Here is a 26,163-nt window from a genome sequence, read left to right on the forward strand (position 1 = left end):
TGTTTGCATTATTAAATAATTTGGGAATACCATATCCTTTTGTGAGGCTTTCAACCGCATTCATTATCATTTAAAAAACAAAATGCAACAAGCTGGCCACAGAATTTGATGGTTCTTCAACTAAATTAAAGACATGTAAACATTGCTGTGCTACATCCTTTCAAATTGATAGGATTAGTTCTCCCTCGGACTATGTTGTAACAATGTTTATCAAATTGAACCTAATTCTAGGCTTGAAGGAAACATTGGAAAATTCTATTGATAAATGAGGCAGAAGTGGCACATCATGATGCGGAGCCCACTAATGTCTAAGGCTCAAATATTTCCTACAAAATAAGTTTTTTATCAAAGTCGTACTATTTGACTGGATGATAACTTACTGGAAAAGGATAAGCTGGTAAGAAAAAAAGGATAAATGAGGCTGCACATGTGGCACATCATGATGCAGAGCCACCAAGGTCTAAGCTTCATGTATTTCCTACAAAATAAGCTTTGGATCTGAGTTGTGCTAGAGGTTTGGCTGAATGATGACTTATTGGAAAAGGAAGCTGGTAAAAAAAAAGATCAAGTTTACCTATGATATCACTAAGTCTGGCTTATGGTTTCACAACCATTTTGTGGTCAATTTGGATTAAGTCTCTGCACTACTTGATTTTCAACCAAATTCCAAGAGATACGAACTGAATAGTTAAGTTACCATAAATAAGTCCTGCTATAGACTCTAAAAGCAATAGGACACTGACCAAGGAAATTGCAGGGGAAATAATTAAGAAAACAGGTCTCAATCTTTAATCTTAATGATTTGAATTTATAGCCAATAATCAAATCTCCCAAAAGATGAAGCTACCATGAAAAGAATCAATTTACATATTTTGGTCTAATGAGTTAGAATGATGCTTAAAAATTCAACCAGTTGGATTTGACCTTTGACAAGTATATCAAATGTAATGCCTGAGATACTTTCTGCGTCTTGTTTTACATTTTCCTGCATATCAAGCTTGAGAACAGGACATAAGAGCAAACCAACCCATTAAAGGTAGTGATAGAAAACAGACATGGGTTTGCACAAAAGGCCCCTTAGGGTATAAAACAAGGGAAGAAGAGATGCTCTCTCTAGCCCAACTCATCATCTACAAAAGCAGAACAGGTCAGAAGGTCAGAGTTGATTAGTTAGAGATTTGGCCCCGGTGCTTCAACTTTTATTTAAACATAAATAAATAGGTTCCTGAGAAAAGGTTTTTCTTCCTTAAATACCCGGGCATTCTACTTGTGGGAGGTTCATATAAAAATAAACTTCTCATGTTTTATCAAAAAAAAAGTCAAGATAAAAATTGACAAATTTTCAATACTGTTAGAATATTTGTTGATATGATAATTGCATACACAGATCCCCGTAGAAAAATTCATGCACTACTGATCACAATAATAGATACAAGCCTATTTAGGAGAATTAATCACGAAGCGAGTAAAACTGCAACAAAACCGTAAAACAATGGAAGCTTTAAAGTTCCGTTTCAAGAATTGTAAAATCAGTCAATCAGAGTTCTTTTCTAATAGCACCTAGAAAGTGCAGAACAAAGTCAGTCCTTGCATGTGATCATCAACAACAGAATTTGAGAATGTGAGCCAAACTAATGGCATTCTCTACTTTCTGGTAATGTGTGTTATGTAATGAATTGTCCTGACCGTATAAACCAAAATATTCTTGTTTTCCATCTAAATAAAAAAAAGCAATTACCAGAACACCAAACAAACATTTTGTACGGATTGATAGGATAGATGAAAAGGAAAATTGATAGGTGGCAGAACAAACTTACATCGATGATCTTCTCAACAGGTGATTCTTTGAAGATCTTGAACCAAGGGAATTGCGATGCATTAACAGAAGCAAATGAACGTGCGAAGAAATCCGCAAATCTCATCAGTTGGATATCCTGCTGCGATTCGTAAGTTGCCTGAAAAGATAAAGAAGGTCAAAGGGATTTTTTTTCTTTCCTCCTTTCTAAAACATAATAATGATTCGACCTTTGTTTAAAAATAGACGACCAAAAATTGTCAAAATTCCAAAATTTGCACAGATCTAGTTCTCACCGAAATCTCGGCAAGAAACGTAGCTAGATCGGTGGCATCGATCTTGGCGGCAGCCTCATCGACCGTGACCTTAGGCTTCTTAACCTTCTTCGGCTTCTCCTTCTTCGGCGCCGGCGCGCTGTTCTCCTGGGATTTGGCCGCTCCTTCGTCATCGTCATCATCGTCCGAGGAGGCCGGCGGAGGCCTCGATCTGGGCAAATCAACGGCCTCGGCAGCGGCCGCCGCTGCCTCGATGGCGCGACGCCGCTCGCGGGCCTTCTGCTCGACGGAGTCAAAGACGTGGGAGCGATCGGGGAGGCCGTTGGCGAGGCGGGGGCGATCGGGGTCGGCCTGGGGTTGGGGCTTGCGCTGGCGCTTGGAGTAGGTGACTTTCTGCCATCCGTGGCTGGGGGCGGCGGCGCGGCGCCGCCGCCGTCGTCGTGAAGGAGCAGCGAGGGATCGAGGGTGTCTTCCATGGGCAGAGGAGCTACAACGGAAAAATGGGCGATGGGCCCGAGGGACTATATAAGAGGAAGAGAGACAGAAAAGTGGGGCCCTCCGCTTCCTCCTCCACCGGGGCCTTCTAATCGGAGGCGGACGCCGTACACCGCGTGCGAAGGGAACGGGCAGGGATTACGAGCTAATATGCCTTGTAAAAAATAAATTAAAATCTGATTATTTAAATAATAATAATTCAAAACCTTTATTTTACCCTATTCTTTATATAATTGCAGATTTCTCATCATTTATTTACCCATATCCGATAAGGATGAAAATTGCGGGTCCCACTTTGTCTTGTTTATATATAGCACTAATCTAATTGTTAAATATCGTATTTTTATTATTATTATTATTATAATACCTAATTTTATAAAGTGATTAATATAATATATTGAAATAGTAATGTTTAATGCTAAGGAACTCTCGAGGAAAATCCTTTAGATTTTTTTTTTATAATGTAAAAATTAGTTTGCACTAATTTAATTTTGAGATTTTAAAATTTTAGCATTTCAATATTTTATATTCATTAAAATTTATATGATGAAAACACTGGTATAGCATTTAAAGGTATTTATTATACCTAAATAAATACATTTACCATATAATACAACTAACTAAAAATACTTAATTCAATGAAAACATGAAAAAAAAATATTATTATTATTATTATTATTATTATTATTATTATTAAAAAGGCCTTTAAAACTTTTTAACGGTTAGAAGTAATAAATTGGATCTGACAAGTCATATTAATTGGTGGATGGATCTGATAACTAGTATTTTACTCAACAACAGAATATACACCATGAACCCTAAACCCTAATTAAAAAAAAAAGATTATACAAGTTTGGTGCTTTTCAGTATGTAACTAGTGATTACTGAACCACAATGGGATTAAAAGGAAGAGAAGTAAACAAATAAAAAATTATGATCCTGATCTATAATATCAGAGAATCATATCATCATGCCTACTAACTCTCAGACTATTCATTATGTAATAATAACAACAATGCAATGATTAGATAGAATGATGACAACAATTAAGAGCCTACCTAATTCTTTTAATAACACAACAACCATTTCAACATTGCACTGACATACGTACTTTAAAAAAGTTGCACAACCTTCTTGCAATCATATTTCAGAATTTAATAGTTCTACAATTCCTTCAAATGAAAACAGTAACTCAAAATTATGCATTACCAGAGTAATTTGCAGAGAACTAGACATTTGAAACGAGAAACTAGAGGCATATCAACACTTTTTGCACAATAAATAGTTATGTTGCTAAACGACATTCTTTCTGTCATATCTGCATCAAAACTATAGTTATACAACTTAGAATATGGAGAAATTTATAAAAGTTTTACATAGCATTTGTTTAACAAGAAGAAATATCTTCACTTCAATCAAATCACCATTTTCATGGCATATTTTTCTCCAAACATAGCATTGGTTTAACAATCCCCATCAGATAACAACCACATAGAACTTTACGACAAAGGTACATATTACTGTTCGATCCACCAAAGCTCATACTTCTAATCAGATGGCATAGTTTCTAAAATCTGAACACGAATTAGAAACAATCAAAATTAAACTCAAACATGTGAATAAACACACTTCGGATTGAGATCAAATGGAAACTTCAATAATTTGAATTCTAGCTTCCAGAATGACAATAATTCTGAAGAAACAAAATTAACCAAGTTTCTAAATCCCTCATCATCGATCTTGCAGAAACCTTATTCATCGACGTTGTAGGATCGAGGAGTTATCTCGGACAGCCATAAACCTGGGAAACAATACTGCAGAGGCAAATAAAGCATAAGAAAAGGCACATATCAATGGCAAAATAGGTCAAGTGCGAGAAATCAAATCAAAATTAGGAAGAGAAGCATTTATTTATAGGAAACTTACATCGAGATGCTGCTGCACGATCCTGGGCCTCTTCTTCGGCCGCCGAGGGGGCTTCGTTCCTTTAATCACCAGGAAGTCCTGTTCGATCTCCTCACGGGACAGAGAGATTGAAAATTTCCACGTATCCGCTCCATCTGATCTCCCTCGCTTGGCCGCTTCCCGCGGGACGCTCTTATCGGTCAGCAAAGGGGAAGAAGAGGGAGCCGATGTAGGAGCACGATCCTCGGCCGGAGCGTTGCACGCAGCCCTCCGCGTCCTCAGATTCCAGGGCCTTGACGCCTCGGGCACCGTTGGAACCGAAGGGGAAATGTTTCTCTCCGCTGCCTCCTCTCCTCCAGCCTTCGTCGGGGGCGAGATCTTGCCCGGAGAGGTTGGCAGGCGGATACCCATCGTTCGGCCGATCCGATCGGATGCGGGATCCTCCGCTTCCTCAGTGCGTGCGATATCGGAGAAGGGGTGGTTGTAGCAGCGGAGGTGGCGCTGGCCGCCCCAGCTACGAGTGGGGAAGGTGAAGTTATGCAGCCTCCGGGATGGCGGCGGAGAGGAAGCACCAGAGGGCACCAAAGGCAGAGGCTTCGACGCGCTCGGAGGGAAGTAATCCTTTGATCGAGGAGCAATCGCCATGGAAATCCTCGATCCAAAGGGGCGGCTTCGAAGGGTTGGGGAAGGGAAGGAAACGGAGGAAGGCAAAGGATTTCTAACGTTCGCCTGGTCTCTCTGTTTCTTTGCTCGCGGGGTTTATAAATATTCGGAGGGGATATTTGCCAATTGCCCCTTAAAATATTCATATTCACCTTGTATTTCCCAATACCGGTAGAGTTTTTAATTTTAATGGAGTTATGCATAAATACGGGGGGCTTTCCGAAATTTACCGTAAACCTCTCTCTGGTTCAGCCTCGCCGAGCTGACGACCTCCAACAACAAGCAGGCCACCGGCGAGAGCGATAAGAAGGAGCGACGCAAGTTCTCCAGAGAGATCCAACTCCATCTCTACCTCGAGATCGGCCACCCACCACGTGCTTGACATATCGCGACGTCGTACAGCAGCAGCGACTTCCAGGTGACGTCCATGGTGCTCTGGCGCCCAAAGCAGAGCATTCGGGTGTTTTGAGCTCGGCATCCCGGGAAGGCACAACCTCATGCTGATGAAGACTAAGGATCACTGTGGCTGCGCGGAGCCGTCGCTGTAGCGTCCGGAGGATCGGCTACAGTAGAGCAATATCAACTTTTACCGCATCGTGTCGTCGCTTTTCGACGTACGTGAGACGACAGTCGACCGGTGGTTCAACGCGGTACTGCGAAGTTAGAGGAACCCGATGGCGACCATCTTGGTGCATGTCCTGCTTGTGATCCTTGTCTTCTGCGGAGAGATGATCCTACTCGTACTGTCGTCCTCTACCTCTTCCCAGTAGGCGGTTTCCGCCTCGAAAGCTCCGACAGGCACAACGAGGAGGCTAAAACTTTCCTGTTGTACTTGAGGTACGTCGACGTCTGCAAAGCGTCGTAGGGAAGGTGAGACGGTGCAAGCGTTGCTTAACTGCCTAGATCCGCACGCCGCCACCGTCCTCTTGCTCTCCTTCGCCATTGCCGTCGTCCTCTGCAAGGCGTCGTTCCAGGTGGCGGCGGTGCTTGCCGGCCGACTCCACAAATACCCTTCTCTCAAGCTCGTCGTATTTTTCAAAATATTAGCTTTTATTATCATTATTATTATTAAAAAGAGCGAATGAAAGTAAAAGGAATTTAAATTTCATAAAATAAATAATTCCTAGAAAATGGCCCAGAATTAATAGTTTGGTTCAGTTGTCATGGTCAAACTGCTATATTCGCATACTGATAATTACAGATCAAACCTTTACCCGGACGTCCACGTAACCACGCTCAGTGAAGGGCCCACTCAAAAGAGCGCGCATACATCTCTCTCTGCTCACTATCATAAACACGACCGCACGTATCCCTACACGTTAATAATAAAAATTGGAAATAAAAAATAATAATAGAAAGTACAGCATCACAATGATAAAAATTGGTTCAGTCGAATAACAATAAATCTTAAAATATTTTTCAGAAATCTTATTATTCTCTTTTAACTATAAAATCAGATTTTTTTTTAATTATTAATATTTTTCCCTTACTATAAGAAACCCTCGACCGGCCATTCCTCGTCTTCCTTCTTCCTTGCCTCCTCCCGTAGGCCGTAGCCTCGCCACCACGCCAACCCACTCCAACCTCGCCGTCAAAACATCCCCTTCACCTTCTCCGCCAGTTTTCGAATCCTTCGCCGGACGCTCCTCTCCTTCGCCTCCGGTATGGTCATCTCGCCGGAGACGCCCTCCAGGCGCCCGGATCCCTCCCCGGAGACGGCGGCAGCCGCCGAATCGCCGCCACCCCGCCGAGGGACGCAGGGGAGCCTCCTCCAAGGCTTCCCCTTCCAGATCTTGAAGACGTGGGGCAGGCATAGGGTGGCCCGTTGCATGGGCAAGGAGGAGACCGTCGCCGCCGGCGAACGGCGATCATCGGCTCCGTCGGAGTCGGCGTACCCTCGGATCCGTGTCCGGGATAGCGGTCGCAGCGACGGAGACGACTCGGGAGTCGAGGAGGTCAGGGAACGTCTGTTGGTTCACCTCCGTGAGGCAGCGGACCGGATGAAGTTGGTGCTGCCCAAAGGCAGTGGCGAGACTGAGCCGGCTCCGGTGCCGGAGTTGACGCCCGATCTTGAGGCTTCCGACGGCTCTAAGGCGCTGCCGTGGAATCTGAGGACGCGGCGCGGCGCGTCGAGGGAGATCGAGCGGCGCCGGAGTGTTTCCCCTCCGCCGCCGCCGACGGCAGAGAAGAGGACGATCCGGCTGAGGTCGGAGGGTCCTAAGAGAAACCAGCGGCCTAGGTTCTCGATCTCGCTCACGAAGGAGGAGATCGACGAAGACATCTACGCCGTGACCGGGTGCAGGGCTCGCCGCCGGCCAAGGAAACGGCCGAGAGTCATCCAAAAGCAGCTCGAGGTGAGACATCTTCATCCCGCTTTCTCTTCCATTTTTCTTCCTCCGTCGACGTTCTGTTCACCCTTCTGATCCACAAGATCCCCATTTCCCTTTCTTTTTTTCATGATTTCCCTGCTCCTCTTCGAACGCACTATTTTCTCGTTGTTTCTTTCTTCTTACTGTTCAGTCTTTTCTCCTCATATTAATCGATGCTCCTCTTCTGCAGACGCTATTCCCCGGCTCGTGGCTGACGGAGATCGCCGCCGACAGCTACAAGGTACCAGAATAGCGGTAACCCTACCGCCAGGGACGCGACGCATCTTCCTCCTGCAAAAGACAACAGTAAGAAGAAAAAAAATCATCCGTTCTTTCGGAATTCGTTACTTTGACAGTGTAGGAAGCCCTCATTGCGTCAGAAAATTTCCTGTAATCTTCCTGTTTTATAAGTTCCAACTTCCCCTCTGTTCCAGAAGGGATCGATCGAATCGATTGGATTAAACAAACCGCAAGGTATCTGTATATTATTTGCTTCCGGACAAAACCCTATCGCAAATAGTTTTCCCGGTGGCAGGGGAAGAGCAGAGGCCGCCGACGCGTCGGCGGAGTTAGGGTCAGTCAACTCCGCGCTCCTTGACAACACTCGGAACGAGTCGTCGTCGCCGCTGCCGCCGTCGCTGTCACCTCCCAACGCGTGGATATTTGCTCTCGCGTGTCTGTCGCCACCAATCGACTGGAATGTTGAGATGGATTTATTAGTAGTCGACGAAATTTTTATTTAAAAATTAAATTTTAGTAATCCCCTTAATTTTATCATTTATTAGCCTCTAGTCATGGACGTTTCTCAGACATTAGGTAAGCGACGGCACTGAATTATATAATAGCATTTTGATAATACTTATAAAAATAGGGCTATATTGAAATTTTCTCTTATAAGCTTCTATCATTAATCGATATTCTATGTCGATCTGCAAACGCCGACGCATGAGGTGTACAGGCTGGGGGTTCATTAATAATTCCGCACCTAATCGTGCTTTATTTGAGTGTGTGTGTGTGTGGTACTGCCAAGTCGGTTGGGATCGGGCTGTTTAGCAGTTAATCACATGGATTAAGTAGTAGGATTAGTTCTAATCGATGGGTAGAAAAGGGCACGGGCTTGTTTGGTTGCATTTTCAACTACAACAGTGTTTATTTTCAAGAGAAAAGTTTAATTTAATTTAATTTATTCAGAAAGAAATTCTGAAGAACAATATATCACTGCTTTAACTAAAGGAGAGGGAATAGTGTCTTAGCTTGCCAAACTTTCCAAGGAGTCGACGACGTGCCTCATCGATGGTCTGTTTTCAGGATCGAACTGCACGCAAGCTAATGCGACCTTGAGGGCTGCGGTAATGTCGGCTTCTCTTTCAGGTTCTCGCGTCAAGTAAGGGTCTACAGCATCCAACAGGCTTCTCTTCTCTTCGATCGAAACCTGAACGAAGCGTACTAAATCCATGTCTGAGGTATCCATCAGAACAGATGGGGATCTTCCAGAAATCGATTCTAGCAGGATCACTCCATACGAATACACATCCCACTTCTGCGACGGCCTGAGAGATTTCAAGGCTTCGGGAGCTTGGTAGAACAATGTGTCACTCCGGGCAGGGCTAGAGGAAGCCTTTACGTCCATGTTGGCTAGGTGCCCCAGGCCGAAGTCCGATATGTATGGATCGATATCTAACCCGAGGAGTATGTTACTGGGCTTAAGATCCCCATGGACATACTTCCTGGGGCTGAACTCGTGCAAGAAAGCCAAACCTCTTGCAACTCCCTTCATGATCTTAAGTCTAACGATCCACGGCAGCGGCGCAAAGTTCAGGTCCGACGAAGTTCCTGTGAACAACCATCAATGGAAAACCAAACATGTAAATCATGTTCTCTATATGAAACTCCATTTATCAGCAAAGCTCGATGCTTACCGTGAATTGCACCGGCGAGGTTGCCGTTCGGAATGTAGTCGTATATCAGAAGCTTCTCGTCGGCCGACCAGTAATAGGCTCTCAGTTGAACGATATTGGGGTGCCTCACTTTGCCAATGGCTTGCACCTCGGTTTGGAAATCTTTGAACCTCTGCGATCCGCCGTCGCCTAACCTTCTCACTGCGAGTGTGAGGCCGCCGTCCAGCACCACCTTGTAGACCATCCCGATCGCGCTCTTCCCCAGCACGAAAGCAGATCCCTTCAGGAGATCGTCCAAGTCGAAATGCACTTGCTTGTCTAGTGGTATGAGATCGAATTTCTCGACATTCTCTGCGGAAACATCGGATCCATCTTTGCGACAGCAGAAGCCCCCTTTTTGGTCCGTTGAATCGCAACTGCAGTTCTCAGTTTGTGCCTTGTTCTTGGAAGAAATCGCCCTCCTGTAGCAGCAGAAGAAGAGCATGGCGATGAGGCCGATTGCGAGCGCATCGCCGACCACTATAGCAATCAGGGATCTCTTGCCGAGACCGCTGCTACTGTTTCTACCATCCGAAGAAGGCGCAGGCAATTGATCGCTTGGGAAAGGAGGACAGGGGTGGTTCTTCAGTGGCGGCCCGCAAAGATTAGGGTTTCCGATAAATGCAGTTGGCCCCCGGTTCAGGAAAGCTCCGTTCTGCGGAATCGGACCGCTCAGATTGTTGAATGCCAGATCGACGTAGATTCTCTCCGGTAAGTTTCCAAGACTCGCCGGAATTTCACCGGAGAAATCATTGTGCGAGAGATCCAGCGTGTCGGTGAGGCTCGACAGGTTCCCCAAATCGCTAGGGATCGAACCGTTCAATCTGTTGTAAGAAAGGGTCAGTCTCTCCAAAGCCGTGAGATTGGTGCCGAATCCGATGGGGAGAGCGCCGGAGAAGTTGTTGTAGCTCAGATCGAGAACCCTCAGCCGCCTGCAGTGGGAAATCGAAGCGGGAACGGCGCCGGTGAGGAAGTTACCGGAAAGCACCAAGCTCTGGAGGGCGGCGGCGGAGAAGAGCCCCGGAGGGAGGCGTCCGCGAAGCCGGTTGTTCCGGAGGTTGATATGGCGGAGAGCCGGGAGACCGCCGAGGGAGGGAGGGAGGGAGCCCAGAAGCCGACTCTTTGGGAGGGCGATGGCGACGACCTTCCCTTCCTGGCAAGTGACGCCGTTCCAAGCGCAGGGGTCGGAGGTGGAGGCGTTCCAGGAGGCCATGGAACCGCCTGGGTCCTCTCTGACGGAGGATTTGAAGGAGAGCAGAGCGGAGCCCTCCTGATTCACGGCGAGCGGGAGAGGAAACAAGGTGAGAAAAGCACAGAGAAGGAGGTGCGAGGAGCTGAACTCCATGGCCACGGAGGTTCGGGGGCAGAGCAGTGATGGCCTTGTTCGTCTCACTTCATTGAGAAAGCAGGAGCATGTAAAAATTAAAAAAAAAAAATCGGCGATGTCTCTGCGCAATCACAGGCGAGGAAGATTGAATCGTGCTATCTCCTCCACATTTCTGATCTGCATAGACTAGACTCGACTCAAAGCGTGTGTCAACGTCGCTGGAACAGAATGGGGATTTGACTTGCTACGGTCCAATCAATGAAGGTGAGTGGAGAATTGACTCAATCTCTATCTCTGTTCCTCAATGTTGCATTTCGCCTAACTGCCAAACTTCACGTGCAGGAAATTCTGAGTATTTTGTATTAAATAGGGTTACCTGCAGCATGCCAAACTCGCAGATTAAATTTTTTTTAAACAATGAAATTTTAGAGTAGACAAAATTTTTTAAAAAACTAAAATAATAACTCACGTTAAGAGGTTGCTAATGAGTGTTTGAGCTGCTGGGAAAACCGGTAGAGTTTGACGCTCCTTCCAGCTCCACAAGCATAAGCTTCTGTCTCTGGTACCTGTTTCTTTTTGCTGCAATTGCTGAGAGAGAGAGAATGCAGAACATTTTAGTAAGTGACTTACAAGCAAAGATAAGCACTTGGAGGTATTTAAACAATCTAGCTTATAAAACCATTAAGTTTGTAGAAAGGAATATTGAAGAATCACTCATCACATAGTAAAAATGGGACTTTAACTTAAAATCCTAAATAATAAAATCATTCTTATCATTAAGAACACTCATTACAAAGTATAGATAGGACTCGAGCTTAAATCCTAAACCAAAATGTTCAATCTAGGACTAACCCACTGCTCATGGCTCATAATACCTATAGCAAAATACCATCTGATTGTGCATGCTCTTATTTTAGTCATAATATCATCACAGAGTTAAGATCTGTCTACTCTTTCTGAGCCTTACACAAGTGGCGGTAGCAGAAACAAAAACTAAAGGGAAATATTGTTATGTTATTAGGCACAACACAAAGGGTGACAAATACAAGAGGCGTTTATTTTAGATTGTAGGTGCAATCAAGTGTTCACCAGCTTATAGAATCACAGTGATGATAATTATTTTTCAACCTGATTACTTGATTAAATGTCAATTTGTATCCATCTTCTCGAGGCACAATCATAATAAATAAAAGTTCAAAACTAAGAATAATTCTTGAATTAGTTTACTCACATATTAGGTCTTGAGGAAACTCAAAATCATAATCGCTGCTTCCCCTTCTTATGCAGAACAAGTAAATGACGAGAAGTAAAATGAATATAAAAACGCACGATAAGCCAATTGCAATCTTGCCAGTTAATGAAAGACCACCCTTGTCCCAAAATAAAGGACATGCTGGTAAAGTGGGAACACCACAAAGACCTTTATTACCTGAAAGGCTGAACGAGAAAAAATTAGTTGATATTTTGAAAAGGAATTTATGTAGCCAAACTTGCACTGCAAGACATCTACGCTGTTTAGATACCACTTTCTTGCGATAACAGATGATCATGAGCATAACTTACTCTATGATTCCACCATGTACACCAATTGAATAAACTTTCTCAGGAACTTGTCCATCCAATTGATTGCTGTTTAACAATCTGATTGAAAAATGAAAGACACAAGTTACATTAGAAAGTGAAGGATTCATATTTAGTAAATAGACTTCTACAGTATGTTTTCAGAAACATAAATGTATAGAATTGTACAGCTAAGGATGATCACAATGACTAAAGCAACAGAGACAGCATATTTATCAACTCACACAATTTGCAAGTTTGAGGAACCCAAGCTATCTGGAATACTCCCCGTAAGCTGATTTGAAGACAGGTCCCTGACAAATGAAAACAACAGCAAGTTACTTATGACTAATGGAAAATGAGAATCATGCTAGAGTCATCTTGAGATAGCATCAGAAAAATCCTCATGATCCAAAACCCACAATATTTAGCTCGACAATACAACAATGTTTTAACCTTCACACAAAGTATTTATTTCTAAGTTATGAAGCAGAACATTAGTGGATATAAAATGGTTTTTCTAATGTCTGTGGCTTCATGGTAACTTTACCACGTAAGAAAAAAGTACAATGTCAGATCCTATAACTTTCTCAACAATAATATTATACTCTAGAAGTTTAATAATAGGTAGTTATCCATCAAGCATGCTGCAGAACCATCCTTATAAAACTTTCTATTCTAAACCTTGTAGCTGTTATGTAGGCTCCATTTGTTTCACGTAAAATATAATTCTTATTAAAATATTTTTTTGGTATCTGGAGTTATTCCCGAGCATCCTGAGTTACTAGAGTCTTTGCCCAAGCAGCCCGACTCACTAGTCGTCTTTCCCGAGCATCTGGCCTTGCTTCCCCAGTAGCTAGAGTCCTGACCCGAACACCCCGACTCATCAATCTTCCGGAACACCTCAGCTCATTATTCTTCCAAGTACTCCTGATTTGGCTTTCATCTTGGACCAATCGATCCACGCTCCCGAGCATTGGGCTTCAATTTCAGTATTTCTTCCCGAGCACTCAACCTTCATCATACCCCTTCCGACTCTGAAAGCATATCGGCAGCAATCAACTACTCATTTCAACCTTTAACAGCTAGTGCACACCAACGACTAGACAACCTCTAACAGCTCCGTGGAAGGTGACACTTGGCCAACGGCCCGACAGTGTCAGAAGTACGGTCCAACGATTGACACCTCTGGTGCCCTAACCACCCCTTGGACAAATAGTTGATGAGCTACATGGAGATTCCCTTTAGGAGGGCTATAAAAGGATAGACGGAGGTAGGTTAAAGGTATGATGTTCTTTTTGTGAGTGAAGGCTAACTCTTCTCTCCAAGCACTCTTTCTTTTTGGCACTTTCTTTCTTTCTTATTTGCATCTTTGCTAATTTTCCATCCTAGACTGGAACTTAAGCGTTGGTGTGGCCGCGCCGGTAGGGCCGGTCAACCCTAACGCTCTTTACTTCTCAAGCCGCTGGATTTGGGACATTCAGAAGACAAACATAGCTTCAGGAGAGGAGGAGCCCGAGCGAACGAAAAAGACACCATCACAAGTAAATATGCAAATATAAGTTCAATTCACCAAAATGATCACTAAAATATGGCCATTAAATTATTTTTAAAAAAAACATATCAGTTTCATAACAATTCTTAAGTATTACAAGCAAGATATTCTATGAGTAACAAACTTGCATAACTAACCTTTAACAAGAGGCAGTTTGTCTTGCAAAAAAGGAACTATAAGCACTTTCATATGCCATTAGGCATAGGAAGAAAAAAAATATTGTAACTAATTGGAAATGATTATCAAGATACTCACAAGCTTACTAAGGACCCGAGACCAAAATCTGTTGGCAAACTTCCTCCCAAAGAATTAGAGCTCAAGTTCCTGTCAGATTGTTAATTGTACAGACATGAGATAGATAAGGTGAAAGGTTGAATCGATATGCCTGTTAAAAATGATTTAAAAAGCTCAAATAGAAAAAGTGATTCGAAAGGAAAACAAAGGAGTGTTCTAATGAAGCCAAATTGATACTGTGCAGGTTGAAAATGATATTGTTGTTTAGTTCGTAAAAAGATACTATTGCTAAACTAAATGCCCTTCAAGTTGGTACATACAATGTTACTTTTCTTAAGCATATAACAAATTTACCATGTCATATTAAACTTTGCTAAATTCTTAAATTACAGTGCTGGAGTTCATGCATCATGACTTTGTGAGAAATAAAACAAGCAGTTAATATGGGGCAAATGCTACATTATGATCACACATATTAGAACAGAGCAGTCTGTCGTGACTCTTTTTTCAATCATTTTCATTTCTAACATACACCACAAAAAAGAAAAACCAACACTAGTGCCAAGCCTGAATGAAAAAGAGGTTGAGAGTTTCATGTGGCCTAGACAATCAGTTTTAAATTTTCTAAACCTTTGAATATGAATCTCAACTAATTTTTTTTGTAAAGCCAGACACCTCAAGTAATGTAGCCTTGCATGGAGGGAAAAAATTAATGTGGTCTATCCAGATAATTGAGACAAATACAGCTTACTAATGATGATGATGACTCATTACACCATAAAGGAACAACTATAAAAGAAATTAGCAAGAAGGAAATTGTGCAAGTTGTCATAAATTAACTAATACTTACAAGTTTACCAAGTGCGTTAAGAGATTTATTTTATCACTAATATATCCTTTCAAGCCTTGACTTCCTAAGTCCCTGTAAATCAAAACATGAAAATCTAAGCAAGTTAGAAGTAAACCCTCAGGTTCTTGAAGCGACATCCAGAAATGGGATATCTATTTAGACCACAATGTGTAGCCCATGCAAATAAAATATTGTTAGATGATAAATTCTTTCCTTCCTAACTGTACCCAGGACCATGCAAACAAAATTACAATATCAAACCATAGAAGTTGGCTAGAAACGAGGAAAAGTCATATTGATTTGTTTGCAAGGATTGAAGTATAGTGATAATCAAAGAATAAAACATATTGCAGATAATCCCAATTTCACTGATATTTCGCTACTAAAGAATAACCAACTCAGGAAAACAATAATGTCCATCGAAAGAAGAATCTTACTTCTCGTGTGGTAATTATTGATGCATGTTTTCAAATTCTGTTGACAATTGGAAGAAGCCTATGCATACTGATGGAAGAGATTGCAGATAATGGATACTACTACAAAAATTGTACGAATATGAGACTAAAAAGGAAAAATGCCACCGAACATTTGTATTAACATCAGGAGATAATCTGTTCATAGAATGGGATGGGATTGCTTACAATTGAGTGACAACAAGATTCTGTCCATTGTCACTGCGATGACAAGTGACACCCTCCCAAGTATCCCACGTGGAAGGTGCACACGGGTCTCCATTCCAGCCCATCCTATCTGGTACCCGCAGTGATTCCTTCAATGCATGCATCGCCAACACTATCAAGAAGGCAACCAGCTCGAAACTATTCCTAGTAGCAAAGTGCAATCGCAATTCATGTTCCTGACCACTCACCTTGACTTGCCACCGTGACCATGTCCAATGGCACCATAGCATAATTCTCAAGTCCACAAATAATGGGCTTTGCAGCCACCGGCACCAGCTTCACACTTAAGGGCTTGCTTGCCAAGTTTCTCACTGTATAACTCCACTTGAAGGCTGTGAACCCTCCGACTTCCTTGTAGATGTCGATTCTCGACACGTTCTCTTGGCCAATGAATACATCGAACACCCTCTGTGCTGCAGCGTTCACCCCAGAGTCTATCTCCGCAAAGTGAAACCAAAGCATGTAGTCTAGCCGCGTGTCCACCGGCAGCAAGAATTCAAGAGCGTCGCCAGGATTGACGGTTGTGACGGCTGTCTCGTACAGCTTGACGGGGAAGTAATTTGGGGCCTGATTGGCACCGAATATTTGGTGTCCCCCAGCGGATAGCGCCTTCACTGAGACATTCGGGTTCCGGTAAGCGGCATCAGGTTGCCAGACCCTGGAAAAGGCGTCGGAGTCGTTAGTGAATCCAGGACCGAAGAGGAAGGAACCAGCTGTGAGGCGGCCATAATTGATGAGGATGAGATCTGTGCCGGTGGAGGCAGCATCGTAGGCGAGTGGGTGAATGGCAGCGATCTCGAGGGAGGCAATGACAGGAGGGTCGGTGGCGATGCTGTAGAAGCAAAGGGTGGCGATGCCGTCGGGGACGGCGGCAATGAAGTCAGAATAAGCACCAGAGCGGGCAGCTGCCTCGGGCCAGGGGGAATGCAAGGTGAATACGAGCGTGCCCTCGAAGGAGACGTCGAAGCTAGGGCTCCGGAGCTTGGAATCGTAGTTGTCGTAGACGGTGAAGGTGCGAATATAATAACGGCCGTTGGGAAGGGGAACAGCGTAGCAGTTCTTCTTACCGTAGGAAACCGGAGGGAAAAAGCGGAGAGTTCGCTCCTGCGGCAGCTGGAACCGGTGGGGCTCCGCCACCAGCCCGGCGGCGCCACCGGAGTAGTAGAGATCCGCCACCCAGGAGCGCCCAAACTCCGACGTGAAGTTAGCGGTGCCTCCGCAGTCGATGTTCAACGCCACGCCTGCGATCCCAAAGAAAAATTAAGCGGAAAACGGCAAGGAGGGGAAGCCATTAGCCATGGCAATGTGGATGAGCTAAGCATACCGGCAGAGAAAGGATCTGAAGGTGGAGCAGGCGTTACACCTTCGGAAGCGGAAGAAAGGAGCGGAAGGAAGAAGAAGAAGAAGAAGTGAGACATGGCTCGAGCTCGGAATCGGGGAGACGGGGAAGGAAGCTTATGACGAAAGACTGCGATCGCAAATCACAGCCGTTCATGCGCGCCGTGATGCAGCAAGGCCACGTATAGTGTTGCCAGTCTGTTACCCAAAAGGAAACGAAAAAGGCTATAACCGTGATCGGCTGTGCAACGCAACAAAAGACCAGTAATTTAAACCAATGAGAAACAGGAAAAGCGATTAATCAGGCTGCGTAATTGGGGGAACACTTCAGTCTGTGTCGTAGACGATGTTGAAGACCTATCGATTTACCGAACATGTCTGGTTCTAAGGCTTGTTTACAAACATTTTATTAAATATATGACGTGATACCCAACTCGAATGAAATTGAATGCAAAAGAACCAACTGCGCTTTCTCGATTTAACTTTTCACAGATGGTCGTGAAGTCGATCGTGTAGGGCCACTAAAATAGCGGATCCATCTTTTTACAGAAAAGAATGCGAAAGAATTCGCATCAGACTTGCAGAAAAGAACAAGGATTCAAATCCTGACGAAGTCAAGCAATACCCTCTTGCATCACAATCAACTGTAATTTTCTGATTTACCTCCTCACAAATAATCATAGAACCGTGTGAAACCACTAAAGTAACAAATTCCACCTTTTAAAAAAAAATATGAAAGAATTTTTTAATCTTATTAAATAATTAGATAATCAAATATAAAAATTTTTGAATTAGAATAAGTCCAATTAAATTACATGCATATACACCCTATTTTTTTTCATTTTCACAACTACTAATTAAAGAAAAATTAAAATAAATCTGATCATTGTCATTTTCATTTATTTTTATTAAATTATTTACGATATTAATGAATGAAATAAAAAATTATTAATTTAAAAAATAATCAATCCTATCATGGCTATGAAAATAAATATCCAATCTTTCAATTAATATAGAGATGAAAATAAAAATTAAATACTCGACGATATAACAAATGAAAATACAGACAAACGATATAAACTCCAATTCAAATCCGACTCATTGCCCTCCCTAGTTGTAATCTGAATAGAAACTAACCAATATATCTATGTTCTTATAACTGCAGTTAGCTCAATTAGACAAGATTGCCATATCTCAAGCATGTAGAAACTGTCCGAACCAATACCAAAATATGACATGATTGCATGAACATTACAGGCCAAACAAAATTTAATAGCATAAGCTTACAGTTTAAGCACAAAAAGTGGGTATCAGTTCTTCATACAAGAGTTGGGGAGGAATACAACAAGAGAAGCTTGTTTCGAGCCCAAAATCCGCAGCATATTAAGCATTAGCTTAAGATCATCGAAGACAAAATGGAACTTAGCACAGAACCTGCAAATGCAATTTACCATATGGGAGATTAAATAATGGAGCTTACAATAATACACTACCAGATAATTTAATATCAAAGAATTCATACTAGAAAATTAATGGCCATTTGGAAGGCAAATTCTCATAGAAACAAAAAAAAAAACACAAATTGTAACCAAAATGATTTTTTTCATGAAAAGATTGAATATATTATTTGATAAAAGCAAAAAATTCTAGCAACAAGGTTTGAAAGAAGGCAATCCACCTCTAATACCTCGAGGGATGTAGGTCACTATGTTCAGCATCTGATACGCATCTGTTACCTACAAAATAAAATTTACCAGTTACCACATCATAATCATTTGAAAATTTGACAAACTAAAACATCCGATCATGTAGAAGGAAAATGAGTGATAGCACAGGGGAAAACGTATCATGACAGGCGAAACCACAACTGGAATAACTATAGTTTGCAAATTTCGAACCATTTGCAGACCTACAGCAAGAACACGAACTGATTTCTTTATCAGCTTCCGAAATAAGATTTTGTTGAAATGTACCGTGAAAGGGAAATATATCTATCGACTGCTTTCTCCTCATCTTCGTTATATAGAAACCATTTATCCTTGGGTCTCTCAGAGTTCCGACTACCAAAATCTGCAAAAATTAGCATACATATATTAAGACCCATCTTGCAGAAGCAGAAGAACAACACTCCTCTGCTCTCTGGAGGAAACAAACCTTGTCGAAGTTTCAGATTGCTAAAGCAGCCTGCAAGTTTCCAATAAACACAAGCTTCTTCCAGAAATATGGGCTCAGTCCGAAGAGCATCTCGTCTTATGTTATCTGGATATGTGAGACCAACAAAAACATAATTACCTCAAAGCAAAGGTAAGTAGTATGTTTGGATTTTGCCAATACAAGTAATTAGAAAAATACATTAGTCCTAAATTGTATCAAATCAAGTCACGTGAGCATGAGCTTGTGCAATCCAAGTAGCACACCTACATTGGATGGGAGGTTAAGGATATAAAGCCTAGTTACTAGAATCATATAATTCATGATTCCTCATATGATTTGAGTACAAACGCAAAACCATTGTGTGTCATGGAGGTGACACAATTGCCCATACGAAACACATCACGAGATCACCTTATATACTTTGTATTTGGAAATATATAAAATTCATAACTGTACTGGCACAGTGTAAGCACAGTAGGACTCCAATATGGCTTAAGATTTGAAACCTTGGTAAGCATTAAGCTATGTAGGATTCTTAATTTAAGGGCTAAGAATGAAGAGGGGGAAAAGTAGAATCCCAGGGCTAGAAATACCAAGGGAAGAAATTAAAGAATTCAAATAAACAAACATAAATTTTATGGCTACCTGAACACGCCCCTATATTATATATTCTGAGAATAGAAGAAGGAGGAAGATGCATGCTATGTTAGAGACTGAGATAGATTATCACTCTGTATCATCAATGAGATTAGAATTAAAACATGACACAAGATAGTTATAATTGGAATTGTAACCACCCAAGGTAAAGACAATTATAACAGCAACTAGAAGCTTATTGACAAGGTAAGGTCGGTTATATGGATCATTTTACATCATTGGACTCTATCTCTTATTATATCAGCCATTTATATTTAAATAAATTTTATCTTATTTTATTATTGTTAATCAAATTTTTTTTTTTATCTTCCTCTTCCTCGTTTGATATGCACATTTGTCATAGTTTCACATCACCCAATTGAAGCATCTATTAGTCGTCTATGTACATATATGTACCATCTTAAATGTGTTTCCTTGAGTTTTTTCTCAATAGGTATAACTCTGACTTTCTCTCTAATATTTTCATTTTTTATCTTGTCCATGTAGGGTCCCCAAGGATGTCTGTATCTCCACAATAGCATGATATTGTCCACTTTGGGCCTAAGCCCTCATGGTTTTGTTCTTGGGTTCTCCCCAAAAGGCCTCATGCCAATGGAGATACTTTCCATCCTTTTAAACTCATGATCTTTCCCATGTATTTTAGATGTGGGACTATGTTTGCACCTTTGCAACCCAACAATCCCCCCCTCAAACAAAGGACCACAGACCCCCCCTCAAACGGAAAGCCTCCGTTTGATGTCTGAATCTTCGATCCACCAGGACTTCCTGCCCCTCGGTCCACTTGATTCAAACACGGGAGCCCCTACTTCCTTTATTTTTAAGGTTCAACCCACATGGTTAGATCCGGATCATGGCTCATCCGGCGGTTAGTCCGGTGAAGAGCGGCCTCGCTCTGATACCAATTGTAGGGTCCCCAAGGATGTCTGTATCTCCACAATAGCATGATATTGTCCACTTTGGGCCTAAGCCCTCATGGTTTTGTTCTTGGGTTCTCCCCAAAAGGCCTCATGCCAATGGAGATACTTTCCATCCTTTTAAACTCATGATCTTTCCCATGTATTTTAGATGTGGGACTATGTTTGCACCTTTGCAACCCAACAGTCCATCCTTATATGTCCACACATCCATCTTAACATCCTCATCTCTGCAACTTTCATTTTCTGCTCATGTGAGTCATAACCTAGCATCCAGTTCCATATAACATAGAAGGTCTAATTGTCATTTTGTAAAATTTTCCTTTAATTTTTAGAAGTATTTTATAATCACAATGAATATCTGACATTCTCCTCCATTTTCATCATTCTACTTGTATTCTATGTAAGACATCTCTCTCAATCCCTCCATCCTTTTGTAGAAATGATTTTAAATACTTAAAACTCTCAGTTACAGATAACTCATCATCTCATATCTTAATAATTCATTTTGTATAATATTACTAAACTTAAATTTCATATATTCTTTGTCTTTACTCTACTAAACCTAAAACCTTTCACTTCTAGTATTTTCCGTCAAAATTCAAGTTTAGTATTTACTACTTCACGTGTCTCATCTACCAAAACGATATCATCTGCAAATAACATACATTGTGGTACCATATCTTGAATGTGTCCAATGACTTAGAGCTACCCAAGGTAAAGAACAACTAATAAAGGAAAATCATATAAGCAACTATAAGTTTCCAAAAGGTCCTTTGCATGGATTGTGCAATAAAATGAGTCGATCGACATTCAAGTTGCAGGAGCAGTACAATGAAATAGAAACAATTTTCAATTAAAGTGCACATAGACGGTGGACTTTCTGTGAGCAGTGAGAGAAAAACCACTTGTCGATGGCATGCAAAACACACCAGAAATTAGAATAGTAAAGCTATATGGAAGCTGCAATTAAGTTCATATAGAAGATGGACCTTTTATGAAACTCATCCTCAAATTCCCTTCCCCATATCGATTGTCCACCAGTGCCATCACCCAATGGATCTCCTGTTTGTATCATAAATCCTTTAATTACACGATGGAAGATGAGATTATCATAATAACCATTTCGACAATGTGTTGTGAAGTTTTCCACAGTCTTTGGGCACTCTTCTGGATATAATCTCAAGTAAACGTCACCCAATGATGTGTGTAGCACCTAGAAAGAATAATCAACCAAGTCAAAATAAACAGAGATCACATTTTCTTCTTATATTTTAACTTTTATAAAAGATAATATTTATTGTTATGCAAGGTTCAATGAAATAAAGATACTAGGTGATTGCAAAATTAACTTCACAGTTAGTCTTATAATTCATGTATAGAAGCACAAAAAAAAGAGAGAAGAAATCACAACCAATTATCTGGGGTTGACTATAGGGTCTTTTATTTTGATAATATGCTCATAGTTGTTAGTAATTCTTAAGTCTATTGAATCTCTCTATCTTAAGTTCAATTTTCTTTGATCTCCTTTATGGATTTAACCCTCACACCTTCATTATCTATCAATTTATCTAGCTTGGTATTCATAATCTTTGAGTATGCTACTGTCATCTAAACCTATTTTTACTCAAATTTTGAGTTGCCCTTTAATTTTTTGCTATTTTATATCTCCTAATAACTCTGCTCATCCACCTCAACATTTTTATATATAGTAAATTAATTTTTTTGAATGCATTGCCTTGACTATTCAACACTGAAATTGCATAAAATCCATGAAATCTCTCTCCATTTTCACCACCCAACCATTATGCGAATGATATCATCATCAATATTCTTCTTGTTGAATGATAGACACAAAACATCCAAAAAAAATCTAGCACAGATTTTAAATCCATCAAATTTACCTATTCCTTTCTAACCATTTATCCATCAGAAAAAGTTACATTAAATAGATTCAGTCTTGCCTGACTTAAAAATGGTTGGTTTCTAAAGCTTATTTCAATAAGTCAGCTTTAGAATTGTCAAAAGTATGCAAACAACAAAAAATGCAAGGCTAAATGGTACAAAGATACTGCTGTAGGGAGTAACAGTAAAAACAAACGTGTTCTTACCACATTATCTGGAAGGGATGTTGTGACTGCTTTTCCCAACTCAGATACTGCCAAAAGTTCTTCAGGTGGTGGCTTCTCATTAAACACATCTCTTCCCTTTGTAGCATCTTCAGGTTCTTCAGGTTCCCTTCGGCTATTTCCAGCAAAATATAATTTTCAGTGAAAAATGCCACCAAACAAGAAGGCAGGTATGCCTTCATAATATCAAAGCAGATGCTCAACATGAATCAGTGTTGTCATAATCCACATAAGCAACATTCGTAAAGAAAGAACACCATGATCAAAATAAAAAAAGAATGTACCGAACATGTTACCACAAGAAAGAGTTGCAATTTCTGTCAATACATATTTTATTGCATGGTATAAACTCCGATAGAAAGATAAATGAACAAACCTGAACAAGTAAATTCTATGTTTCTTAAAAGCGCAGCAAAGAAGTGTAGGATCTGTCAAGGGCTCTTTACTCTCGTTGACATTTGCTGCTGCTGCAGGAATCTTTCTTACCTTCTTACTACTCTTGTCACCTTGATATAAAGCAATTCTTAAAAATCTATCATTGTTCTCCACTTTTCCAAGTATCCGTGTGACTTTATTTGAATGTAAATTAATAATCTGTAACATAAAACAAATCAAAACACTGGTAAGGCTAAAATTAATATCCAGCATGAGAAATAATCTGTTAAGAAGCTTAGCATGTCAAGAAGAATTGCTCATCAACCCCCCCCCCCCCCCCCCCCCCCCCCCCCCCACACACACACCACCCCCGTTATTTATTGTTTACTTTATTTTTTCTATGATTTTACCCTCTCTTTTTTTACAACCATTACAAAGTATGTAAAAATAAAAGAGTAAAATTCAAAAGGGCGGCCCTTTTTTACCAAATCGTCAAAGGAGCGTCCTATATTGATTTTTTATCAAAATGGTGCCTCCTTGTAAAATGACACAACTGTCCTTCAATACTATTCATCTCCCACCTAAATCCTGAACTGATCGGACGCATTGTAGTAGCAACGAAGCCGTAACTGCTACACAATTATAGCCACTACAGTTTTATAGCTGCTACAATTGAGTTGTCGCACAATTGTAGCAACTATGATTTCGTAGTTGCTACAACATGGGGAAAAAAATTTTGGGCAAAAGTTAAAAAGGCACCCCTTTTGACTAAAATTGTTCGGAGCTTCCGAAAAGGAATTAAAAGACATTTTTTGAGCCTAAAACCTGGCCGTTACAGGTTTCACCCCGTAACCAGTTGTAGATCTTTAAACAAGCTTCGATGTAATATATTGTGTGTCCCGTGATTCAACCCGAGTTAAAAGTTTCAAAAAACCGTTTAAAATCTTTTCGGAGTCAAAAGTCTCAAAAAAACAATAGATCTACATCTGATTACGGGATAAAACCTGTAATGGCTAGGTTTCAAACTCAAAAAACATCGTTTAGAGTCTTTTCAGAGGCTCCGAACAATTTGTCTTAAAAAAAATTCATGTTGTAGCAGCTACGATTTCTAGCTGCTATAACACGTCCGACCAGTTTAGGATTTTAGACAGAAGGTGAACAATAATAGATGACATTTGTGTCATTTTATAGAGGGTGGGATATCCTTTTGATAAAAAATCAACATAGGGCACCCCTTTGACGATTTGGTAAATTACCCAAAAACAAATAGTATGCGAGATGGAAGTAACTTTTACATATAATCAACAAATAACTGGTGGGTGATCTAGATCCAAATTAATATTTTCCAGACCATCAAGAGACTGAAATCAACACAACAAGCCATCACAAAATACTTTCTTCCACTACAGAAATCTCTGATATTATCTTATGAAAGAGCATGATAAAAAAAGATCCATTGTCCTTACTTGATTCATGAGTATGAGAAAGGAACTGTCCCTCCCACAAGTAAACCACAAAGTAAGAGGAAATTTATTGTGTATACAACCAATCAATCCTCTAGAACTATGATTAGGATATGAGAAGAAAGAAATAAGAACAAAATTCAATTTACGCAATTAGTGATATAACCAGTAGAAAACAGGATAATTGAAGCAATAACTAGAAATTAGAATCTTACTTTTATGCCAAGAAGAGTTGCATAAATAATAAAGTTAGAGCTCTCATCAAAAATTGCATTTGGTTGTGGAACATTTTCAGTCTTCTCTATTTCCTTCTCAACAGCCATTCTTCGCCCAAAATCAATAGCCTCAAGGCGATACAAAGGAGCATCACTCCGCTGTAGATCTTGTGCCACCTGACATGAATAATTCAAAATACTTGAATCCTAGCAATGGTTTATCTCAAGGATAGCTTCTGAGTGATGGTAAAAAAGGTTACCTCGAGAGATTCGTCATACACACGCCTCAGTTTACCAGTTTTGAACCAAAATACACGAATCCTGCGATCCGGAGATGTTACGGAAAACTGACTGCCATCTCGACTTACCTTATGGAAGCAAGGAATAAACAAACAACAAAAAAGAATATATCATATACAGAACACACCATTCCAATTGGTCATTTAAACTAAAAACATTATAGTGGGGTAAAAGACAAGATATGGTTAACTGCAATACCTCAATAGCAGAAACTGTTGTCTTGCACTTTGCAATCTCAAACAGATTTGTGTCAGTTTTAAACTTGAAACTTACACTGCAAGCAAAAGAGAGAACATAGATGATCAATATCTAATTCCTATTTTGATCAAACCATCCTATTCACTATAAAGATAGCCCATGGGTTTTTCTCAATAGATAAGACATGAAGAGTATTGTTTGCAAGATGAAACAGGCAGAATCCTTTTGTGCAATGTTCAAGTGCTATCATAGTACCAACCCAGATTCAGGAAATTGAAGCTTATCAGAACCCCAGTATTCAATAATCCCTTTGGCGTCACTTGATATGACAATACCATTCACATGATTGTACTTCATAACTTTTATAGGTCCCATATGAATCTGCAAAAAGAAGAAAAAATATATATACTTGGTGAAAATGCTGAGCAAGGATTGTTGCATCTGAAGCTTCGAGTAAAATGGTCTAACTGCAAGTTTTTACTAAAGCTTTAAGTGAAAAGTATTGCATTACCTCTTTTGAGATGATAGGTTCATTTGAACCTTCATGCACATCATATATTCCAACAAAAGCAGAATTACGATCACTAATTGCCAGCTTGGCCTTCACATCACCCTGCCGATATACCCATTCAACCGCACCAGGAACATATGGGAGGCGCATCATAAACATCATATCATAGTTAACAACATCATAAATCTTTATGAATGGATCATTGGATATTGTACAACAGAGTAAGCCATCAACACTAACCTGCATTACTGAACAAACCATGAT

General features: G+C 40.8%; 6 protein-coding genes across 6 annotated transcripts in view; 1 reads left to right on the forward strand and 5 right to left on the reverse strand.

Moving 5' to 3' along the window:
- Positions 1-2,828, reverse strand: part of LOC141813604 (uncharacterized) — a 3,601-nt gene extending 773 nt beyond the window's left edge. Inside the window, exons 1-3 of the mRNA XM_074701560.1 lie at positions 2,825-2,828; positions 2,092-2,591; positions 1,818-1,955 (exon numbers count right to left, since the gene is read on the reverse strand). Of these exons, the coding sequence (XP_074557661.1) occupies positions 1,818-1,955; positions 2,092-2,591; positions 2,825-2,828 (642 nt within the window). The remainder of the gene's footprint in view (positions 1-1,817; positions 1,956-2,091; positions 2,592-2,824) is intronic.
- A 1,430-nt stretch (positions 2,829-4,258) lies between these two features.
- LOC141814076 (uncharacterized) lies at positions 4,259-5,115 on the reverse strand. The gene is made up of 2 exons (XM_074702076.1): positions 4,492-5,115; positions 4,259-4,379 (listed from the first exon to the last, which is right to left on the reverse strand). Exons 1-2 carry the CDS (start codon positions 5,113-5,115, stop codon positions 4,317-4,319), a joined length of 687 nt encoding a protein of 228 aa, XP_074558177.1. The 3' UTR covers positions 4,259-4,316.
- A 1,560-nt stretch (positions 5,116-6,675) lies between these two features.
- LOC141813569 (uncharacterized) lies at positions 6,676-7,969 on the forward strand. The gene is made up of 2 exons (XM_074701527.1): positions 6,676-7,487; positions 7,693-7,969. Exons 1-2 carry the CDS (start codon positions 6,798-6,800, stop codon positions 7,753-7,755), a joined length of 753 nt encoding a protein of 250 aa, XP_074557628.1. The 5' UTR covers positions 6,676-6,797; the 3' UTR covers positions 7,756-7,969.
- Positions 7,970-8,691: 722 nt separating this feature from the next.
- On the reverse strand, positions 8,692-10,886 carry LOC141813295 (receptor protein kinase-like protein ZAR1). Its single transcript, XM_074701233.1, has 2 exons — positions 9,422-10,886; positions 8,692-9,335 (listed from the first exon to the last, which is right to left on the reverse strand). The coding sequence occupies exons 1-2, from the start codon at positions 10,782-10,784 to the stop codon at positions 8,752-8,754; spliced, it is 1,947 nt and encodes a 648-aa protein (XP_074557334.1). The 5' UTR covers positions 10,785-10,886; the 3' UTR covers positions 8,692-8,751.
- Positions 10,887-11,065: 179 nt separating this feature from the next.
- Positions 11,066-17,063, reverse strand: LOC141813296 (receptor-like protein 4). Its single transcript, XM_074701234.1, has 10 exons — positions 16,970-17,063; positions 15,834-16,886; positions 15,607-15,757; positions 14,966-15,037; positions 14,137-14,205; positions 12,572-12,640; positions 12,330-12,407; positions 11,998-12,203; positions 11,236-11,354; positions 11,066-11,142 (listed from the first exon to the last, which is right to left on the reverse strand). Exons 1-9 carry the CDS (start codon positions 17,061-17,063, stop codon positions 11,248-11,250), a joined length of 1,899 nt encoding a protein of 632 aa, XP_074557335.1. The 3' UTR covers positions 11,066-11,142; positions 11,236-11,247.
- Positions 17,064-21,633: 4,570 nt separating this feature from the next.
- Positions 21,634-26,163, reverse strand: LOC141813605 (peptidyl-prolyl cis-trans isomerase CYP71-like; the record flags this gene model as incomplete). Its single annotated transcript, XM_074701561.1, has 8 exons — positions 21,634-21,924; positions 22,820-22,952; positions 23,214-23,431; positions 24,891-25,067; positions 25,151-25,258; positions 25,389-25,464; positions 25,648-25,769; positions 25,900-26,163. Coding segments are annotated over 8 exons (1,362 nt in total), but the record flags the coding sequence as incomplete, so codon positions are not given.

This window comes from Curcuma longa, chromosome 20 (assembly GCF_044706935.1).
Source record: "Curcuma longa cultivar G26 ecotype Majalengka, Jawa Barat chromosome 20, ITB_CL_G26_1.1, whole genome shotgun sequence".
Classification (NCBI taxonomy): Eukaryota; Viridiplantae; Streptophyta; class Magnoliopsida; order Zingiberales; family Zingiberaceae; genus Curcuma; species Curcuma longa.

What these genes read in the sequence shown, in the direction of transcription:
- LOC141814076 (XM_074702076.1), bottom strand. Translation starts at nt 5,115, where the DNA reads ATGGCGATTGCTCCTCGATCAAAGGATTACTTCCCTCCGAGCGCGTCG. An exon ending in TCGTGCAGCAGCATCTCGAT is followed by an intron (nt 4,380 to 4,491) that starts GTAAGTTTCCTA and finishes TTGCCTCTGCAG; the next exon opens with TATTGTTTCCCAGGTTTATG.
- LOC141813569 (XM_074701527.1), top strand. Translation starts at nt 6,798, where the DNA reads ATGGTCATCTCGCCGGAGACGCCCTCCAGGCGCCCGGATCCCTCCCCG. An exon ending in TCATCCAAAAGCAGCTCGAG is followed by an intron (nt 7,488 to 7,692) that starts GTGAGACATCTT and finishes CCTCTTCTGCAG; the next exon opens with ACGCTATTCCCCGGCTCGTG.
- LOC141813295 (XM_074701233.1), bottom strand. Translation starts at nt 10,784, where the DNA reads ATGGAGTTCAGCTCCTCGCACCTCCTTCTCTGTGCTTTTCTCACCTTG. An exon ending in CCTCGCCGGTGCAATTCACG is followed by an intron (nt 9,336 to 9,421) that starts GTAAGCATCGAG and finishes GGTTGTTCACAG; the next exon opens with GAACTTCGTCGGACCTGAAC.
- LOC141813296 (XM_074701234.1), bottom strand. Translation starts at nt 17,063, where the DNA reads ATGTCTCACTTCTTCTTCTTCTTCTTCCTTCCGCTCCTTTCTTCCGCT. An exon ending in CTCGGGTCCTTAGTAAGCTT is followed by an intron (nt 12,641 to 14,136) that starts GTGAGTATCTTG and finishes TTCATTTGTCAG; the next exon opens with GGACCTGTCTTCAAATCAGC. An exon ending in GTACATGGTGGAATCATAGA is followed by an intron (nt 12,204 to 12,329) that starts GTAAGTTATGCT and finishes TTTCTCGTTCAG; the next exon opens with CCTTTCAGGTAATAAAGGTC.